General features: G+C 50.1%; 8 protein-coding genes across 8 annotated transcripts; 3 read left to right on the forward strand and 5 right to left on the reverse strand.

Annotated features, from left to right (window-relative positions):
• The first annotated feature begins 340 nt into the window (after nucleotides 1-340).
• Nucleotides 341-2068, forward strand: BO94DRAFT_502324 (uncharacterized protein). The gene is made up of 6 exons (XM_025609450.1): nucleotides 341-572; nucleotides 621-993; nucleotides 1039-1156; nucleotides 1211-1278; nucleotides 1329-1359; nucleotides 1414-2068. Exons 1-6 carry the CDS (start codon nucleotides 405-407, stop codon nucleotides 1757-1759), a joined length of 1104 nt encoding a protein of 367 aa, XP_025462589.1. The 5' UTR covers nucleotides 341-404; the 3' UTR covers nucleotides 1760-2068.
• A 105-nt stretch (nucleotides 2069-2173) lies between these two features.
• BO94DRAFT_590217 (NAD(P)-binding protein) lies at nucleotides 2174-3237 on the reverse strand (the record flags this gene model as incomplete). Its single annotated transcript, XM_025616005.1, has 2 exons — nucleotides 2174-2761; nucleotides 2830-3237. 2 exons carry the CDS (start codon nucleotides 3235-3237, stop codon nucleotides 2174-2176), a joined length of 996 nt encoding a protein of 331 aa, XP_025462590.1.
• A 470-nt stretch (nucleotides 3238-3707) lies between these two features.
• Nucleotides 3708-6456, reverse strand: BO94DRAFT_268919 (OPT family oligopeptide transporter). Its single transcript, XM_025606541.1, has 5 exons — nucleotides 6006-6456; nucleotides 5693-5960; nucleotides 5257-5646; nucleotides 3930-5210; nucleotides 3708-3886 (listed from the first exon to the last, which is right to left on the reverse strand). Exons 1-5 carry the CDS (start codon nucleotides 6275-6277, stop codon nucleotides 3767-3769), a joined length of 2331 nt encoding a protein of 776 aa, XP_025462591.1. The 5' UTR covers nucleotides 6278-6456; the 3' UTR covers nucleotides 3708-3766.
• A 2142-nt stretch (nucleotides 6457-8598) lies between these two features.
• On the reverse strand, nucleotides 8599-10676 carry BO94DRAFT_628291 (putative amino acid permease; the record flags this gene model as incomplete). Its single annotated transcript, XM_025617473.1, has 12 exons — nucleotides 8599-8742; nucleotides 8801-9206; nucleotides 9273-9368; nucleotides 9424-9767; nucleotides 9814-9934; nucleotides 9981-10015; nucleotides 10066-10173; nucleotides 10236-10255; nucleotides 10302-10377; nucleotides 10430-10478; nucleotides 10535-10555; nucleotides 10614-10676. The coding sequence occupies 12 exons, from the start codon at nucleotides 10674-10676 to the stop codon at nucleotides 8636-8638; spliced, it is 1446 nt and encodes a 481-aa protein (XP_025462592.1). The 3' UTR covers nucleotides 8599-8635.
• An 868-nt stretch (nucleotides 10677-11544) lies between these two features.
• Nucleotides 11545-13393, forward strand: BO94DRAFT_590220 (cytochrome P450; the record flags this gene model as incomplete). The annotated part of the gene is made up of 9 exons (XM_025616006.1): nucleotides 11545-11553; nucleotides 11605-11749; nucleotides 11801-11951; nucleotides 12012-12199; nucleotides 12245-12351; nucleotides 12403-12513; nucleotides 12561-12947; nucleotides 12997-13169; nucleotides 13216-13393. 9 exons carry the CDS (start codon nucleotides 11545-11547, stop codon nucleotides 13391-13393), a joined length of 1449 nt encoding a protein of 482 aa, XP_025462593.1.
• Nucleotides 13394-13724: 331 nt separating this feature from the next.
• Nucleotides 13725-14719, forward strand: BO94DRAFT_526729 (uncharacterized protein; the record flags this gene model as incomplete). The annotated part of the gene is made up of 2 exons (XM_025610361.1): nucleotides 13725-14320; nucleotides 14387-14719. The coding sequence occupies 2 exons, from the start codon at nucleotides 13725-13727 to the stop codon at nucleotides 14484-14486; spliced, it is 696 nt and encodes a 231-aa protein (XP_025462594.1). The 3' UTR covers nucleotides 14487-14719.
• Nucleotides 14720-14839: 120 nt separating this feature from the next.
• On the reverse strand, nucleotides 14840-16180 carry BO94DRAFT_628293 (putative aminotransferase; the record flags this gene model as incomplete). Its single annotated transcript, XM_025617474.1, has 1 exon — nucleotides 14840-16180. The coding sequence occupies exon 1, from the start codon at nucleotides 16076-16078 to the stop codon at nucleotides 14840-14842; it is 1239 nt and encodes a 412-aa protein (XP_025462595.1). The 5' UTR covers nucleotides 16079-16180.
• A 1061-nt stretch (nucleotides 16181-17241) lies between these two features.
• BO94DRAFT_539761 (uncharacterized protein) lies at nucleotides 17242-18803 on the reverse strand. Its single transcript, XM_025612770.1, has one exon. The coding sequence runs from the start codon at nucleotides 18353-18355 to the stop codon at nucleotides 17423-17425; it is 933 nt and encodes a 310-aa protein (XP_025462596.1). The 5' UTR covers nucleotides 18356-18803; the 3' UTR covers nucleotides 17242-17422.
• Nucleotides 18804-18913: the final 110 nt, after the last annotated feature.

Raw genomic sequence — 18913 nt, forward strand, 5'->3', positions numbered from 1 at the left:
GAGAATACGAAGACAATGCAATGCACGTGCAACGGTAAGGCTCCGACTGCAGGAACAACAGGGAAGACCACCGACTGTCTTTGTGCTTATGTTGCCGTGCATGATTAGTGGCGGATAGTGCTGACTGGTCTGAATTAGGGCACACGCGGCGCGCAAACTAATCCACCCCCCCCCACGATATTAAATGAACGGGCCAACGAGATTGCTAGGCACCCAAATTTGGACCAGCCGAGTCCTTCCTGGGGTCGGAATTGACAGGGATGCTGGCCAGGGGATGTGAGGCTGACAGTCTTTAGGTAATTGACAGCCCAAGGCACGTAAAAATCGACCCTCGCGCTGTCTTCCTCCCAACCCATTCCCTATGCTGGATGTTAAGGCCACGTTCGTAGGCTGGCCATCCAACCATGGCAGGCACCACTGCATATGATGAAGAAAACAAAGGTCCAGTTCTTCTGGCCGTGATGTGGACCCTAACGGGCCTCGCGATGGTCATGGTGCTCGCCCGCCTGTTCATCCGAACCAAGATCATCCACGCCGTGGGGCTGGACGATTGGCTCATTGGTTTCTCCATGGTGAGTCTCCTGGATGTATACCAGCCACCAACATACCGACTCGGCCAGATTCTAGGATTAGCCAACGTGATCACCGCGACAGTCGCTGTTCATCATGGATTCGGCCAACACTCGTCTACGATCGGACCGGCTGCCACAGAGAAAGCCAACCTCACCATCGACATTGGCTGGATTTTCGGCATTCTCTCGTTTGCATTCCCGAAACTGGGCGTGGCTGCCTTGCTCCACCGCATTTTGATCCCAGGAATCCGCATGAAGTGTGCACTTTGGGGACTCACCGGACTGGTCATGGCCGTTGCGGTAGTCAACATCCTGCTCTTCTTTACCTCGTGCGATCCCCCGCGCGCTCTGTGGATGACTGTGGCGGGGGCAACGTGTCGTAGTTCCAATGTGATTATTGGTTTTGCGACGTTCAATGGAGGTAGGTCGTTTTCTGTGTATGCTTGCTTAAAATTGACCGGAATAGCCCTATCCGCATTTACCGATCTCAGCCTCGCCATCTACCCCAGTGTGATTCTGTGGAAGTTGCAGATGTCTCTGCGCAAGAAGCTAGCCTTGTCCGCAGCATTAGGTCTAGGAGCCATGTTCGTCATACATAATTCCTTTCCCCCCTCATCTCTAACCACAATGAAATCCAGTTCCGCCTGCGCGGCCATCATCAAAACCACGCATCTCAACGCCCTCGCCAACGTCACCGACGCAACCTGTATGTACCCCCCCTTCCATCCACCCAAAAATATACTAACTCCACCACAGATGCAGGATGGTCCCTCGTCCTCTGGACAAAGTACGTCCATTCATCCCATCCCATCCCATCCACCCCAAACCTAACAAATCCCAGCATCGAAGCCGACCTCGTCGTCCTCGCCTCCTGCATCCCCACCCTGCAACCCCTCCTCGAATTCCTCCTTGGAAAGCGCTCCTACGGCACTCCGCGGTCCTATCCCACCTACGAAGGAGGAGGAACCGGGCCCTCGAAACGAACGGGCGGACGATCAACACAGCCTGTTTCTTTTCCGTCGAGGATGGATAGTCAAGAGGAGATGATCCCGGATGCGAAGAATCGGACGATGTGGGAGATTCATCGGACGGATCAGGTGGTGGTGGAGTATGAGATGGGGGAGCAGAATCGGAATCAGAATCAGAATGCTAGGGGGAGGATAGTGGGAGGGTGTCGGGGTAGGTGAGAAGCTTCCTGGGGGTGGGGTTTCAATTAGTATATGGGTGAAAAGAAATGAAGAATGAACGAGTAGATAGTAAATTAATGCTGTGTTGTTACTTTTGCTGAGGAAGGCTATGTGGTTTGTGGGTTGTTGAGAATCTAGATGGTGTTGGAGATAAGGGCATCGAAGATCAGATATGATGATACGGCAATTTTCACTTTACCTTTTTGGGGTTGAATGCAGGATTGAATCATGATTTGATCTGAGATCATACATGCTGGATACTCATAGTATTTAACTCACCTACCCTCCGAGCTGAACATGCAAATCAACATCTGGTGGGATTAATAATCGCACCCTTATCCATCTCACAATAAACCCACAACCCTTATCCATACCCCCCTCACCATATACATCATACCCCATAATCTCCGAAAGTTACTTCCCAAACAACCCCCCAAAATACCCCTCCACAGTCCTCACCCCCTCCACCACAGGAAACAACCCATTATGCACCATCCCCCTCGGCCTCACAAACCTCCCCAACCCCTGCACCCCCCGCACCAAAACCCAAAAATCATCCCCAAAGGCACCCCCCTCCGCTTTCACCTCCCTCGGCACCATCCCCCTATCCCTCAACACCTCATCCACCAAACTCCCCGGATACACCACCTTCTGTACCTCCCTGCCCGAATACTTCTCCAATAACGCCGCAATATCATTATACGAGACCGTATCACTCACGAAATTCAATTCCTTGTTTTCGGACACTTCGGGGTGCTGGATTGTTTGGATGAGGAAGGCGGCGAGGTCGTCGGTGTGGGTGAAGTTGATCTTTGCAGAGGGGTCGCCGATTATGTAGATGGTGTAGGAGGGGAGGGTGGGGTTGGTCCAAGGACACCATGTTTCCTCTTTGGCTTGGTTGTAGAGGTCGCCGCTGCCGATGATCGTGTAGGTCATGGAGCCGGAGGTGATAGCTGGATGGTGGAGACATTTCTCCGTTGCGGTGATTTTTTCCATCCATGTCTGGGCTTTTGTTAGTTGGGTTGGTTTGTTTTATTTATATATACTGGGCATGGATGGATATTGCATACCGGATGGATATATCCCCACCCACATCCCTTCCCATCCCCCTGCTCCGCAGGTTGATAAACATGATGCATCCCATATTCACTCGGATAAAAGCGCCTCACGCCTGTAATCGCCCCCGCGTCTTGGATTTTCGATTGTGAGTGGAGTGCCGGGCCGTTGAGTGCGCTGATGATGATTTCGATGTCCGTGAGGAGGGGGATTAGGGCGTCGGTGGTGCAGGTGACGAGGTCGATGGATTTGGTGTTCAGACGGGATTGTTGCTCTAGGGGGAGGGTTTGCGCGGTGGAGAGTGCACTGGTGTTGGATCTTGGGGATGTGATTTGAAGGATCTGGTAGGGGGTCGTGCTTAGGAGGGCGTGTAGGATGGATTGCCCGACTTGGCCGGTTGGGCCGAAGAGGGCGATTTGCATGGTGGAGTGTGGATTTTGGTGGGTTGTTGCTGGTGGTGGTGGGATACGTTGGTGTTTTGAGTGTGGATGGGTTTTATGGAGTATACTGCGTCATGGGTGGTTAGGGTGGTGGTATGTGGGTGGGTGTGGCTTGGTTTTGGGATGGTCTGCAGGTTAATTTTACGTTTGACTGGGAATAGACTACTGTTCTTCTATTTAGTCTCTGCGATTGAAGGTGTGAAAGCTGTTGCTGGTTCAGCATCTAGGTTTAAACTGAGTGGAAAGCATGGCGGAATCCGGTTGTGCTGCAGTAAAGGCTATTTGTATGTGACCAGCCATCGACGTCACTGTTTGCAGCAACCAGGATATTACTTCAACTCTGGCCAGGCGAGTCAACTGGAATTCAGAATTCATTGCTATGTACAGTGTTAAGAGCAAGTATGTACACCTACATGTATGTACAAGGCTGGAACGGACAGCATAGAAAGCAATCACCATGGCATGCAATCAGTAATCAATATAATTCATCAGCAGACTCGTATACCACGCATCAGTTCAATGCATTCGCAGGCAGGTCGGATGGAGGAAAACACCGGTCGGTAACATCCGGATAATTGCCCCACCACGCGGGAAACGACAGGTTAGGGAGGTTGACCACAAAGATACAAACCTATATTGTTAGCAAGCGAAAGCCAAATAGTAGAGAAACGTACCAAAGTCATCAGCTGCGTTCCGCAATCCAGACCAACACCCGTCAGGTAGTTGTACTTTCTCCACCACACGGGAAAGTACCGAGGCAGGATTCCCATGAACAAGATACACGCCAGGAAAGACATGAAGAAGTTCGTGGTGGGGTAGTACGGAAACAAGTAGCCTCCGTAGAAGAGCAGAGTCGGGTTGAACCAGCGTTCCAAATCCCACTTGGGCTTCCACTTTTGCACCAGCCAGGTCACAATCACAGTCCCAGCACCCACCACGAAGGAGTAATACACCCAAGGGTAGCGGTCAACGAAGAATTCCTTGGGTCCTAGAATGCCCCAGATGATGGAGTTGGAGTAGTAGACACGCGTCTGAACTGCGTCCCACGCCTCCGAGCTCCGCTGTCCAATCAAGAACGGTCGCTCTCGATCAATAATTAGTTGCATGAAGCCGTAGTTGATGAATGGCCCGAGCACGGTGCCCCAGACCTGCCCCCAGAACATCTCGCGCTCAGGGATCTTCATGTAAAACCCGAACTTGTAGTCCGAGATGAGGTTGAGGTTCTGCTCCAACACACAGTAGCCGTAGGTATACGCGGACAGCACGGCAGTAGGCTTGCCAGGAAACATGGCACCCGCTAGCAGATCACTGAACGAACCCATGCCGACCTGAATGTTGGCCACAGCCCAGAGAATGCCATTGGGCCAGGTAAAGACAAATGAAAAGAGACAGATCACGACGAATCCCCACCAGGAGAGCTTCATGTTCCCTTCGTATCCTTGAGCGATTGCAATCACGGCGCAAATCACAAGCAGCGTGAGATACCACCAGTGAGGCACTCGCTTCTGGAAGGACATCATCTTGAGGTATGGATCATCGTAGTCGCTGCGTTTGTTCTGCCAAGCGGCCTTGAGATCTCTCCAGCCCGACTTGCCGTACCAGAGGATTGCATAAGCCATGGAAGCTGTCAGGGCAGCAAAAGTCCAGAACCAGTAGAACACATAGGATGGAGCCCAGTAAGGAGCTCCGTACTCCGCAAGCGCCGTGCGATTTAGCTCCATATTGGAGCCGACAATGGCAGTCACATCATAGGTGCTGCCATTGGCGGTATATGTCCCGGTATCCATGGGGGCGAAGTTTTGCGCGTTCATCGTATTGGTAAAGTAGATGAGCGGATAGAGTACCCAACAACAGAACATGGCGAAGATGCCCTGGTTGAGACTAGACCAAAGTGGGGTATAGTATGGAGACAAGAAGGTGATATAGTTCCAATCGAGCGAGAGATCCAGTATGCCCTGTCGTGATGTTAGCCGAGACCATAATATGATAGTGGGTACTAACAAATCCGTAGGTTCCCGAGCCCAGGACAAACGCCTTCCAGTTGCCGTGACCAAACCAACAGATCAGAGGGAGTGAGCTCAACAAAGGGAAGATCAGCTCCGGGAGCCACTCATACACAAATGTGACAGAAGCCACAATGGCAAAGTATTTGAGGGCTTTCTTGGTCACCGAGGGGTTCTTGTGCATGGCATTGAACAGTGACACGTTGGGCAACACCCCAGGATAGTACATCTGGGGCGGCCGGACGAGAATGTCACGGAATAATCCCGCGAAGCCATATCCGATCATCTGAGAGGCGAGCAGGAAGAACATGGACCACCCAGCGTTGAGCTTCTCACCATAGTACAGTTCGATAGCGGACAAGGGACCCATTCCATAGGCTGTATAACACTGCATGACGATTAGCGAGCCTCAGTATGCCACAGATGTCACTCACACTACCCCAGTAGGCTACAACAATGAGTGCATGCTCCTTTGCATTCCACGGCCCTGGGTTCATGGTCCACTTCCATCCGAAAAAGCTGAATTGCCTCTTGGGTAGGTACTTGGCCATAGCATCACCCATCCCCCAAGACAGCAATTGGACGGCATAACTCGTGATGGTGTTATAGTATGGTTTGAAGTAGTAAAAGGTAGAAAGGGCGCAACCGACAAGGACCCAGAACGTCGACAAGGTCCAAAATCGGAAAGTTAAGATGGGCTCGCTGCGAGCAGTCAGCGGCGAGCAGTCACAAGGTGGGGCAACTCACGTTGGGTCATTGCGCAGATCTACCGTCTTGGCCACCAAAGGTATAGGGTAGTCCTTGAGACGAGGATCAATGAACTCGTCGTTATCATCAGGGACGATGCCCTCTCCAATAGGAACATCCTTGTAATGTCCCTCAAAGTCTGCCTCGGCCACAAAGCCTGGGGCGACCTCGACATCTTGAATGTCTGCCTTTTCCTGAACATGCAGATCAGGTTTCTTCTCGTTCACCTCCACCGGAGTGGAGGGAGGACTGTCGGTGACTTCGTCCGCCATGATGGTGGATACTAGGACGCATTCTCGGATGTCGAGATACTGCCTTCTTATATAGGTCGTCCGGGGTGTTCGTGCGCGGCACTTAAACCTCTTCCTGTTATCTGGTGGACCACGAGTAGAAGCCGGGATGCCGGTGAGGGGCCTCTTAGTCCGAATAGCAGGTGATAACAATCACATTGATAGTCCCCAGAGTCAAGCCTGTCGGACCTGTGGAGGCGACCGGCTGGACTCCGCCCAATGGCTGCATGCAGTTCCCCGCTTTGTCCTGCCGCCGATTAATTGCCCTCTGCGTTGCTTGATGGCTTATCATGAGGATTGCTGTCAGATTGATGAATCAAAGTCAGCGTCTAGCTCGCCATCAGATAGCATGATCGCGTTGCGAGAGACAGCAACAATTGAGTACAGACAACGTGCTGAGTGCACCCAAGATAATCCAGCATTGAGAATCAGACATGGAGTCGATTAAACGAGATAAGGCGATTCCTGCTATCGAACAATCTAGCCATTGCCAAACAGGTCTGGTGCACAAGCCGGATGAGATTGGGGATAATATTATTGGCGGTCCCACACGTGGCCGATTGACGAACTCGCTCGAGGAGACTGATAACCATTTGCGGAGATACGACACAGGATGATTTGGAGAGCCAATCATCCGTGGGGTGTATACACCATCGGGTATCTTATCACGGAGAGGGTTATAGTGTACCCATTATTATTTCCAATCTGGACCATGTAAGTGGCTGGTTCTGGATGTTATCGGGCGGATGGTATCCAAACTGGACCGGAGCTCCAACGCATCTCCGAACAGTCAACCCGGGGTTGAGTACAACGCCACTTATGCATTGCATACCTCATTCAATCATGGCCTGAACGCTGATGGGACGCCTCAAACCGTGCATCCCACATACCGTGACAAAGCGAGTATTGTGCTCGGTACGACGCATCCGATCACCGCTCCTCCGATGCCCGCCGGCCAAATTTAGTCAGATACGTACCTACTGAGATAGGCACATTGTCATTCGCTTTGCCACGGCCTGCAAGGGTTGTATCGCCGAATGCGACCTACACGTGGGTCGGGATGTCTCTGCCTTGCTTCACTGGTGATATCTGGCAATACCAGCGCTGTGCTCAGTTGTTTAATATCAAAGAGCTGCCAATACACAGGTATAGTCAGGATCGTACGACTAAGTGCAAGGCCTCGCACCATTGGGTTGCAAATTCCATCAACCGCTGCCATCACCCGATCGTGACAAGCTTTCTAGCGTGGCGTGTAGCCGACCCATCCTTGGGAATTGGCCTGTCATGACTGTCGCTTTCGGCCCCTCTTTTGCCATAAATTGGACCAAGCAAGTTTGACCGAACATGGCAACTCGATGGCATTAGTGCCGTGGCAACTAGGCTTGTTGGGTGGGGCTGTAGGGGAAGGATACAATCGTGGAATGTCTGTGCGGTCTCAAAAGCTGGTGCCTGCTGATGCCATTAGCCGGATAGAATGATTGCTGTAACTTGGAGTAACCCACGTCGTACGAAGTTCTTTGCGGATGGGCGGGAGAAATGAGGAGAAGGCTTCCGACCCTCGTTCTTTTGTGTGATCACATGACCGTGTTTGTCTTTCCCTCAAATCATCATCCCCTCGAAAGTAACATATGTTGCTGTTTGTCTATCTGGCATATCAGCTCTGAGTAACCAGTGGTAAAGGCTCACCCCGGGACAATACGGAGGGACTAATACCAAGCAATAGAATGCCCACATGAGAGGCCCACTAGATGAACCCACTCTCACCGGTGGAGCATCATTCCATCCCCCCAGGCACGAGAAAGCTTGGTATGCAACTGCGAGTTGATCCGGTCTCTCCGCGAGTATCCTTATCTCGCCATACTCGTTGTCCCTGACATCAGCCCTACGCGCTACCCCTCACGGGATATTGCGCGCAGTGCTCGGTTAGATACCGGAATTCCCTCTAATCTACGTCAACTCCTATGTGGGTCGGGACTGATATGGCGCTGTGGGTAATGAGGTGCCTAATCCTCCGCAAATAGGACGAACCATTTCAGTAGTCGGATATGTTGGGATCGCTAACATCTGACACGGAGAGCTGCGCTGGTGCTGAGTGGCAGTCGACCCTACAATAGACCAATTGAAGATTTCAAACTTATCTGCCTATCACCATCGTGTCGGAAGACATGCTGTGAAGCAAGTTAGGTGACGTTTTATTGAATTTCATCTCTGGCGGGTTTCGTTCAGTGGTTTGCGCAGTTTCGATTGAACGACTTGTATCGCCCTTGCCAGATGAATGCTGACTAGATTCCATTTTAGTATGGCTCTGTTTTCACGGCAGATTTTTCACCAATTCGAAACTTATTCATCCGCATGTGTGAACCCCTGCCGCAACCAGGCATCAGCTGGGGTCACGAACCAAGAGGCCAATGTAAATGTTGTCACAATGGCCATGATTATAGGAGCATCTAGCATAGTCAGCACTATTACATCACGTCCCAGACTAGCCGTATCAGTGGAACTTACAATTCAGTGTCCCCGCCGTCACCGGAAACTCGTACGGTGAAAGGAGCACCGCCACAACCCAGGCGTTCCAAACAAGCGCCACAAATTGGAATGGCTTACTCCACTGTCCAAGAGACCATTTGGCATCCAGCTTCTCATTGCGCGTCAGAGTCAGTCTACCCAGGCAGATCAGACCGTAGGCAGCAGCGGAGGGGACGCCGGCAGCGGAGACGAGGGAGGTGAAAGCGACACTAGAAGGAAGTATGGTGCAGCTGATGACTGCAGATACGACCCAAACCACGATGACTGCATTGCGAGGCTGTCCTGTTTCGGACACCCGGGACACCCAATGGGAAAGTGTGAGGACTCCGTCTCGGTAGACGGCAAAGACGAGGCGCGAGGCGGCGGTGATTGCGATGGCGGTGTTCTGTCGCGTTAGATGGGTGATAGCAGATTAATGCGCATGATGCTTACCAGCCACAACTGATAGAACATTCATAACGATATGTCCGCCGCGGCCAAGAACAACAGCATAGAGGGGCACGAATGGCTGCGGAGCATCGTACGAGAATAGCACATCAATGGGTGGCTGACTTTGAATCAGTTCGACTCTTTGCTTGTGTCGAGACATACTGCCAACTCACCGAGGTGAAAAGAAACAGGATGACGGCCGCGAAGCCAAAGACACCGCTAACCACTGTACTCCAGAATATTCCTTTGGCCGCATTGATGGTGGCGCTCTTGGTTTCTTCGGCGACGTGGCCAGATGCATCAAATCCAATGAGAATCCCTGCGGTTGCCAGATATGACAGGCACCAGTTCCAGCCATCCGGCACTCCAGTCCCGTTGTAAGTGGTCATGACTGCTTCATGTGCAGTCCGCAGTCCATAGGTGTCGCTAGCACCAAATGGTAGCCATATAAGATTGAGGATGAAATCCAAGAACACGGCGCCGTTGGAAAGCCAGAAAATCCATCGGAATACTCGAGCTGGGAAGTTGTCAGTCGAGTTGGACGAGAGTCATATGCAACGTACGGGAGGCAAAGTTCATCCATGCCGCTAAGCCCAAAAACACTTCGGTGCAGATCCATTGGACAGCACGGAATTTCAAATTGTTGGTATCCATGGGAAAGTCGACGTTGAAAACCGACAGCTCCTATATCTGGTTAGAAGGGTCATAGATCTGGAAAACTTCGACCTACCGAGAGCATATAGTTCACCGCGGACTGCGTATTACCTGATCAGACTAGTCAGAATCACGAAGACAGGAAAGAGTTCGAAACGAACTAGCACAAAATGTGGTCCAGGCTGTTGTACTCCACCAGGCGACTATGAATCCGAACAGCCGTCCATAACGGCGACCACCAGCTTCTGCAGCCCAGAGGTAGATTGAGCCTGCAGTCGGAGCAGCGGAACAGACCTCTGCAATGACCGCTGCAGTAGTAATGTGAACACACATGTCACAATATAGCTTGTCCTGCGCGATGATTAGCACATCATCATGGAGCTTGGGTTCAACTTACCAATATGCCAATGGCCCTCCGGCAGCGATTCCAGTTGTGAAGGTGACCCGAACACCACCAACAAAGTACAGGGCCGCTATGCATATTAGCAAGAATGAAATTGATTGTGATTCAAGCCATGTGCACACCAAATGAGGTAGAGAAATTTTCAAAGAGAGAATAGCTTCGATGAAGGACCTGGAGAAGAGATAATCAGTGACCGCAACGTGACGCATTCATTAATTGGGTGCTACCTGTTGGTAGCCAAGCCGCCCCTATAGTTCGTCAGCTTGATTGTTTCTTCTATCTACCAACTGGGGTTTGAGAATTTACAAAAGCGATCTCGTCGCTCTTGTCCGTCTCTGTGACAGTGGCGGTCTTATCTCTGGTCGCCATGGCCCACCACTGTGGTACGTGTTAAGCGTACAAACCCTCAATTCCAGGAGCAATGACCCGTACTTGGAGGGCTTATGGTTTATCAACGTTCTGAAGCTCTTGCTAATGTGGATTCAGCCATCATTCGTCGCCCCTATTATCCAAGCTTCGTCCTCGGTCAGTGACAATGTCGTGTGGATCCACGCCCCACTCTCGCTCCACGTCAATGGCAGCCTTACTGCCATTCCAACAGAAGAGCCTTTGCTGGCCTTGATGTGAGGCATTTGAGATTCTGACCGGCTGCTACGAAGACTGCGCATGATCATCTAAACCATGTGTCTAAATAGACCTGAGTATGTTTGTATGCAACTCTCCCACTATCCTCCATGATTGCAATTCTTCATGTCACAGTATGCTAACGTAATTAGGCATTCGAGAGAGAAATGAGGTGATTCCTACCGGACAGTGCATCATGAAGAGTCAATGGTGGCCCGTGCGCTACCACGCGATTCGGACCCAATCACATCCCTGAGGGATGCCTGAGACCCGACGCTATTGGCTGTTGCTTCCTAAATGCACTGCAGTGCCGACAGGATGAATGCCGATATGCGAGCAATTCTGCATTATGGCCTCAAATGGTGTCATTTGCGCAAGCACCCGAATGACTGGGCCATGGCTTAAACAGGGAGAAACGACCCACAACAGAACCAGCAAGTCGGTGAAGGATCGGGTCTGTTGTGGATTTCTGGAAGATTTTCATGAAATGTATAGTCTGCCCGGTTTGCGTAGGACGCAATGTAAGTACGGCTAGAAGCTCACAAAAGAAGCCAAATCAAAGATTCCCGAGATGGGGTTGTTAATATTGGTTTTGATGATCGTTGCTGTGGTCATGTCTCGGGTAAGTGAAACGAGCGATCAAGAGAAAGACCCTCCGACTAACGTCTGCAAGCTCATTTATACATATCTCCTGTCACCGTTGGCATCTATTCCAAATGCAGGAATCCTGGCACCAGTCTCTCGTCTGCTATGGGAGTTTCCTACCGAGTTCCGAGGAAATTTGACGCTAAAACTTCCAAAATTGCACAAAAGGCTCGGTATGTGATCCGATCATGACATCCAATCGTCTTTAACAATATACACCTTAGGACCACTTGTTCGCATCGGACCAAACCAAGTATCGTTCTATTCCCTCGATATATACAAAACGGTGCACGCACCCAACAGCCCGTTTGTAAAAGATCCCCGAGTGTATAATCAATTTGTGCAGGATGGTCACCCTGCGTTGTTTTCAATCACGTAAGTATAACAGAAACCTGATGTATCGCCTGTGGGATATGGCTGATATGGTATTGGAAGGGATCCGAAGGAGCATGCCCAACGTCGACGACACATGGGGATCCTGTTCAATCGCAGCAAGGTTCCCGCATTGATGGAAATGATGGTAGGAACGATTGACCGATTGTCGAAGTATCTGGCTACCGCTAGTCAGAAGGGGCCTATTGACCTAATGCCGACTTGCCGCGCGTTGGAATCAGATATCGTCTGTAAGTATTTATTATTCATACCAGGTGTCTTACTAAAGTATGAAGCAACCTTCGCGTTCGGAAATGCAATCGGGGCTATAGACTCCCTAGATGCAGGGAAAGAGCTTGATGTCATTAAAGAAAATGATGCCAAATCCTCGAAAATGCCGGTGGTGGGTCACGTTCGTTCTGGTGAGCTATGGTCAATAGCTGACCATATTCAGTATACAAACTTCCCAATGCTCGTTGGCCTGTGGCACTCGCTCGCTGATTGGATCTACCAAATCTCCGGTTGGGAGATTTCATCGATTACTAGCACCCAACGATTCGATCGTGTAGGACTAAGTTATGCGTTGCTTGTGACACATACTGATAAGACCAGTGGGCAGATGAGCAACTTGCAGCCACGATGGACAGCGAAAAGGCACCGAGCCTATCTTTCCTCAAAGTAATGGCAATCAATAGAATGTCCGAGAAATCCGCCCTCTCTGAAGCAAAAGAGATGCTGGGTCCTGGCACTGATACGACCTCTGCCACACTAGCCCATATTCTCTACGCGCTTTCACTCAACCAGTCTTTTCAGGCTGAGCTAGTGTCTGGCCTGGAATCTGCCGGGTGGCCTACTGACATGACTACACTGGAATCAATCCCGACACTCAGAGCCTGCGTTAAGGAGGGAATCAGATGGACCGGTGCAGCAGCTGCCATGCTTCCTAGAATTGTTCCCAAGGGAGGCTATGTTATTGCGGGGAGACATCTTCCTGGAGGGGTAGGTTGATTGATTAGTGAATGCAATATGGAAACTCACAACATATTAGATGATGATATCCAGCTCTCCTATCTGGTATCTGCGTGACGAGGTTGCTTTTCCGGATCCAGAGAAGTATAAGCCCGCTCGGTGGCTTGACAAAGACCCAGATGGATCGACTGGTCTTCGCGATGACTACTATATTCCTTTTTCCAAGGGCGCGTCTACTTGCATTGGCAATCAGTATGTTTCTTGATGACTACCAGAGGAGTAATGACTGATGACACAGTTTTGCATACTTGGAGCTCTTTCTGGCTGTCTCGCAATTACTTAAGAAATATTGCATACGACCTGGAGATCAGTTGGATGTTGCTGTAAACCACGAAGCTATTCTTCCTCCACGACGAGAATGGGTCGCTGCCGTACCCGTTGGTCGGCTAATGGTGAAACTAGAGGGAAGACAATAAGTGCAGTTACCCGAGTATGGTACCCTGGGCTCCAAATCAAGCAATAACGCAGACTATCCTATCCGAAAAACCAGATAAACACACCCTCTTAACACCGACAAGCCCTATAACAAGCCACTCAGACCACCCTCTCGAATCCGTCTGCCTAAACGTCATACCAACCCATCCCAAATACGAAATAGTCCTAGCACCTCCGTAGATAAGCGAACTAAGATAACAAACCAACCTCCCCAAACAAGGTATAAAAGCGGGGAACCCCTGACCCCTAACACTTCTCAACCCTAAATATCAAAATACACCCTACAATCCTACATCACCACCTCTAACACCAATGCCATCATCTTCCTCTCCATTTATTATCCGCCCCGCCACCCCCTCCCCCACCGACCTAACCTTCCTCCTCTCCACCTACGACTCCTCCCTCCCATTCCTAACCTCCATCAACAACCCCCACCAATGGGGATCCATTCCCTTTTCCCAACGCGGCGACTTCCCCACCGACACTTTAACCGAATTGCAGTCCTCCGAGGAAAACCGCCTCACTGACACAAACACCAGCACTACCAACAACCTACGCATCTTCATCGCCGAACGAGAATATCCCTCCCACCCAGATGACCATATCCCTCTCCCACCAAGCACCCTCCGCACAACCCCCAACGACAAACACTTTCTCCCCGTTGGCTTCGTCCAAGTCCGCGAGGATTGGGTCCCGGGGTATGTGAAAGCCCAGACCCATCTTCCTATCCCGGAGGGTGGGTGGGTTTATCTAGAGGTGATTATCACGGATAGTAGGGTTGAGAGTGAGTTGAGGCAAGGGGCGGGAAGGGCGTTGATTGATTGGGTGAGGGAGTTTACTCGAAACAGAGGGAAAGGGGTGGTTTGGGTGGATAGTTGGGGGGAAGTGGGGGAAGATTGGTTAGGTGGGTTTTGTTTATCTTTATTTTATTATGGAAGCTCAGTTGGGAAGGATTGAGATTAACATCATTATAGATACTACGAAGAACAAGGGTTTAGGGCTGTGGGGGAGTGGAGTCATGAGAGGGTTGGGAAGACGCCTTGGGTTGGGATGTTGATGAAGATGGATGTTTAGGTTTGGGTTTGGGTTTGGGTTTGGAGTTGAATATTTGAGGGTAGGTAGGTGGTTGATGGCCTTCTGGAGTGTGAATGTGTTGATTGTGAATGATGGCTTTTGTGAGGGGATCTCCTGCATATCATCATGCTAATAGCATGGAGTAATCAAAGTATCGAGCACTGTATTAGATTAGAATTGTATTTTGCGAGAACCATGCAAGACTTATTCGTGCTGTATGGGGGCGGTCACTCAATCATCTTTCCAATCTCAGTAGGTCCATAGATTGTATAGAGAAGCCAAGTATAAACCATGTGTATTACTACAGTCGAGTTTATCCAACCACCCACGAAGAACATCTCTATCCAGACTAATCAATCATGTAATGCCAACACCACCCTCCTCAACGCCTCCTCCAAATACCCTCTTTCATGGGTAAACACAATCCTGAACCACCCACTCCTCTCCGATCCAAACAACCCCCCACTCGCCAGAAACACCTTCCTCTGCAACAGAACCTCCATCACCTTATCCCCAATCCCATCGCCCAAATCCCCCATCTCCGGATGCAACTCGCAATACTTCCGACCCAAATTAACCCACAAAAAGAACGCCGCATTAGCACCAGTCGCATACTCAATCCCACAATCCTTCAAATACCCTGCAGCAAAGGCATACGATTCACCCATCCTCTGCCGATTAAGCCGTATATACCGGGTTGTAAACTCCTCATCTTCCAGAATCACCGCCGCCAAATGCTCCGATACCGACGAGGAGTACGTATACAACGAAACCCCCTTAACCGCCTCCAACAACACAGGATTACTCTGCGAGATAATCACCCCTAGCCGTATCCCATTAGCGCCAAAATCCTTACTCATTCCCCAGAGCAAATGGACTAAACTCGGATCAATAATCCCAGTCATATCAATCGACAACGCAGACTCAAACCCCACGGGACTGACATCCTCATCAATGGTATTCTCCCACACAGACAGTGCATAAATCTCATCACTTATCAAATGTATCTGATATTTCTGACACAGTCGCATCAAACCCACTATCGTCTGCCGGGGATAACACCTCCCCAGCGGATTATGCGGATGACAGAGCATCACCGCTCGAACCTTCTTCCCCGTCGTTTCCTGAAACCTCACCAGTGCCTTTTCATAACACTCCACAGCATCCATACTAAAAGGATCCACATCCCCAAACTCCACCCCAACGACCACCGCCCCCGGCCGAACAGACATATCAGGGATAAACGTCCCGTAGTACGGTCTACCCAGGAGGATTCCCTCTCCTGGATCGGTAAACGCCCAGGACATGTGCTCGATTGCTGAAGAGACACCGTTGGTGACGAGGAGATTATCGCTGGTGAGTGGTTTCACTGGGTGAAGGTGTTTGGTTAGGAAGGCGGCCATGGCACGTCGAAGACGTTCTGCGCCAATGGCCCCGTCGTTGTAGGTGAGGTATTTTGCGGGTAGAGTGAGTTGCGTGTTCATGTATGAGAGGAGGTAGTCGTGCATGAGGGCGTTCTCGGCTACCCCGACGTTGACGTACCCGGTGGGGTTGGTGAGAGGACACCACGGGTTGCGCATGATGTCCCACATGAGGGCGTTGGCGTTGCCGAGGATGGTGCGGGCGCGGTGGGAGAGGGGGGGGAGTCCATGGTGGTGGATGGAGGGATGATGGGGTTGAATGAGGGAGTGAGGTTGAGGTAGGTTGAGGATAGGAAGAGAAGAGTTTGGTTCGGTTCCGGTCAGTGCTTAACCTTATTCTTATTCGCTGCGGAGGGATGTCTTGGGTATCCACATTGAGTGGTTCGGATTAAAGTTGGCGGAGTTGCCATATTACATATTCAAAATATGTGTTGATATTGTTCTGATATCTTAGACATATCCAATAATTCAGATGATATTGATATGGCAGGTATGACGTCACCTTACACAAAAGCCCAATTTTCATCTTGATTAAAAAACCGTGTATGCAGTATATGTAGGTTCGAGATCATCCATCCTATCCCCGCATGCATGTGCTGTGGAGAACTCATGTGGCACTTGGCAGATGTAGAAAATTCATTGTGTGGTTCGGCAGACCGATCTCGAAAGGGCGGAATGTGGGTCTGCACGGGTCATTCTGAGGTATACAGCGTTGTTCAGAATTCAGATATAAGAATCCTAACTTCGTCCTGTTACTACGTAGTCAGAAAGGAAAGTTTTCCATTGGAAAGTATGGTGGATGTATGAACTTGGAGCTATGTGGTGATGATAATCGGAGGGTGAGGTTATGTTGATATATATACTATTTTGGGAGTATAAGGATGAAGTGCATCACTTGAGTTGTGTGTAGTAGATTGAGGTATGAAATCTGGAGTTTTATTTATAGTATGAATATAGTCGTTCAGATGGTTTGTAGAGGAAAGAGAGCCATAGGTGTAATTCCTTTGTGTCATGTGCGTTTTGCGTGAATTCTTCATTAGATGGAGACATGGAATAGGATATATGCTTCATGCCACCCTTGGTGTGCAAAAGAGGAGAGAGAGAATAAAAGTATTTTAATAAGGGTTAGGTCAATGGATTTAATCATCCTCACTGCAGAGGTATCTCGACTTCTATGTCTATGGCTTTGGGATGGAGCTGTGAGATGATATGCTGGAGGTTTAGATGTCTTCTGTAAATCTGTAGCTAATTCTGAAGAGGGCATCTGATATATTCAGTGTACTTAGGTATCAGGTTAGATGTCATTGTGGATCTGGTGTACCCGTTAAAAACTACCACTACAGTAGACCATGGAATTGATACCTCCATGCTGTATACAAAGACTCATATTTGCATGGTCTATATCAAATATACACTTCCTATCCTTCACGAAAGTGAGTACAACACCACTGTTCAGTCCAGACCGATCAATCTCGCCTATCCACAATATTTCAACCAAACCATGATCTAGGACAATCACGATGACGACGAGCCACCTGAAGAAGATGACGACTCATCTGAAGAAGTGGAATCCGAACTGAACTCGTCCGAACATTCCGAGGAAGAAGACGACGCATCAAGACCCGTCGATCCAGGTTCCCTATCCTCCATGACCCGCGTGTAGCGAGTGATCGAGGTCGCAAAGCTCCGTACAACATCCAAATGAGTCATTTCCGAGGTGACACTACTAATGATATCATGCTCATAGGACTTGGAAAACGTTCGGAGCTGGCTTTTGTAGTCTTTCGCCGTTGCCTTGTCGAGCTCCCCGTCGTCAACCGCGTCGTCGATTGCCTGAAATGTCTGAGGCCACTTGAATCCCGAGGCAGTTGATTGAACATAGTCCACGATTGCGGCATCGAGTCTTCGGGAGAGGGCATCTTGTTGAAGATCGAAGATGGCCCGGTTGCGGGCCTCCTTGGCAGCTCGGGCGTTGTCAACTGCCGCGTTGATATCCGACGTCGCCAGGGTTACATCGTTGTCTTCAGCAGCCTCAAAGGCCTCGTTGGCGGCATGCAGAACTTTTTGAAGTACAATGGGAAACGCCGTCTCGCCATTGAGGGTACTCAACAAGCTGCTCAGCTTGTAGCGGGCCGATGAGGGCAGGTTCCGTTCAAGTCTGGGGATTTGGGCATCACCGGGGGTTATAGTGTGATCGCCAGGGAGGGGATCATATACGTTCAGCCACCGATCCTCGATGAGGTGCTCGACAAATTCGTCAAAATAGCACATTCCTCCATGCGCACTTCCTTCGCAGTCGACGGCCATTGTTTTGGTGGCCCCGGATAGGAACTCCATCTTGTAGACATAGTAAAAGTAAATTAACTCATTTGCAATAGACTCATTGTCAGCCAGGACATTGGTGAAGAGGACGGAGCACCAGAGGAGAAGCAGGTTAAATATCTTCATCTTGGTAGTGACAAATGTCTGAACGAGTGTGATAAACAAGGAGACAGGTAAAGAGTGACGAGTAAAGAATGAAGGATAAAGAATGACCGACAAGAGCGACAGAGAGAGAAGACAAGGAGAGAGAAAGTGAGATTAGACGATTGAAATACGAAGAAAACACGGCAACCTGCCTGGTCTGATGGCTATCGACCCATTCTGACCGGTCGAAAAGGAGAAGGAAGGAATGGGTCTTCTGATTATTCTCGTATGTCATTTGCATTAGCATATGATTGACCCCCACTCTTCGCCTCGCTGAAGATTAATGCCGCGATTCCGAATCTCGCATCCTTGTCTGCCTAATCCAGTAGGACTATTGCAGAAGGATGAGATCTAGTCCGATTGAGGGGCTCTGTGAGGCTGTACAGCCTTGCAGTGTCGACGCGAGATTGCCAGCACGGTTCGGGTAGCATATCCGGCATGGAAGGAAGAGACGAAATCAATAGTCGATGTAACCCTGCGTAGTGCATGCTCTGGACCCTGCAGCAATTAAACTATTTTAGCGCCGGTCTCGTAGCAGGG

The sequence above is a fragment of the Aspergillus sclerotioniger genome (assembly GCF_003184525.1).
Source record: "Aspergillus sclerotioniger CBS 115572 chromosome Unknown BO94scaffold_39, whole genome shotgun sequence".
Lineage (NCBI taxonomy): Eukaryota > Fungi > Ascomycota > Eurotiomycetes > Eurotiales > Aspergillaceae > Aspergillus > Aspergillus sclerotioniger.

Bases quoted from the DNA above. Each gene is read 5' to 3' on its own strand.
- BO94DRAFT_502324 (XM_025609450.1), top strand. From the start codon at position 405: ATGGCAGGCACCACTGCATATGATGAAGAAAACAAAGGTCCAGTTCTT. The intron at 1,157-1,210 runs GTTCGTCATACA...AATGAAATCCAG, and splicing joins GCATTAGGTCTAGGAGCCAT to TTCCGCCTGCGCGGCCATCA. The intron at 1,360-1,413 runs GTACGTCCATTC...AACAAATCCCAG, and splicing joins TCCCTCGTCCTCTGGACAAA to CATCGAAGCCGACCTCGTCG.
- BO94DRAFT_268919 (XM_025606541.1), bottom strand. From the start codon at position 6,277: ATGGCGGACGAAGTCACCGACAGTCCTCCCTCCACTCCGGTGGAGGTG. The intron at 5,961-6,005 runs GTGAGTTGCCCC...GACTGCTCGCAG, and splicing joins GATCTGCGCAATGACCCAAC to CGAGCCCATCTTAACTTTCC. The intron at 3,887-3,929 runs GTACGTTTCTCT...CTAACAATATAG, and splicing joins GAACGCAGCTGATGACTTTG to GTTTGTATCTTTGTGGTCAA.
- BO94DRAFT_539761 (XM_025612770.1), bottom strand. From the start codon at position 18,355: ATGAAGATATTTAACCTGCTTCTCCTCTGGTGCTCCGTCCTCTTCACC.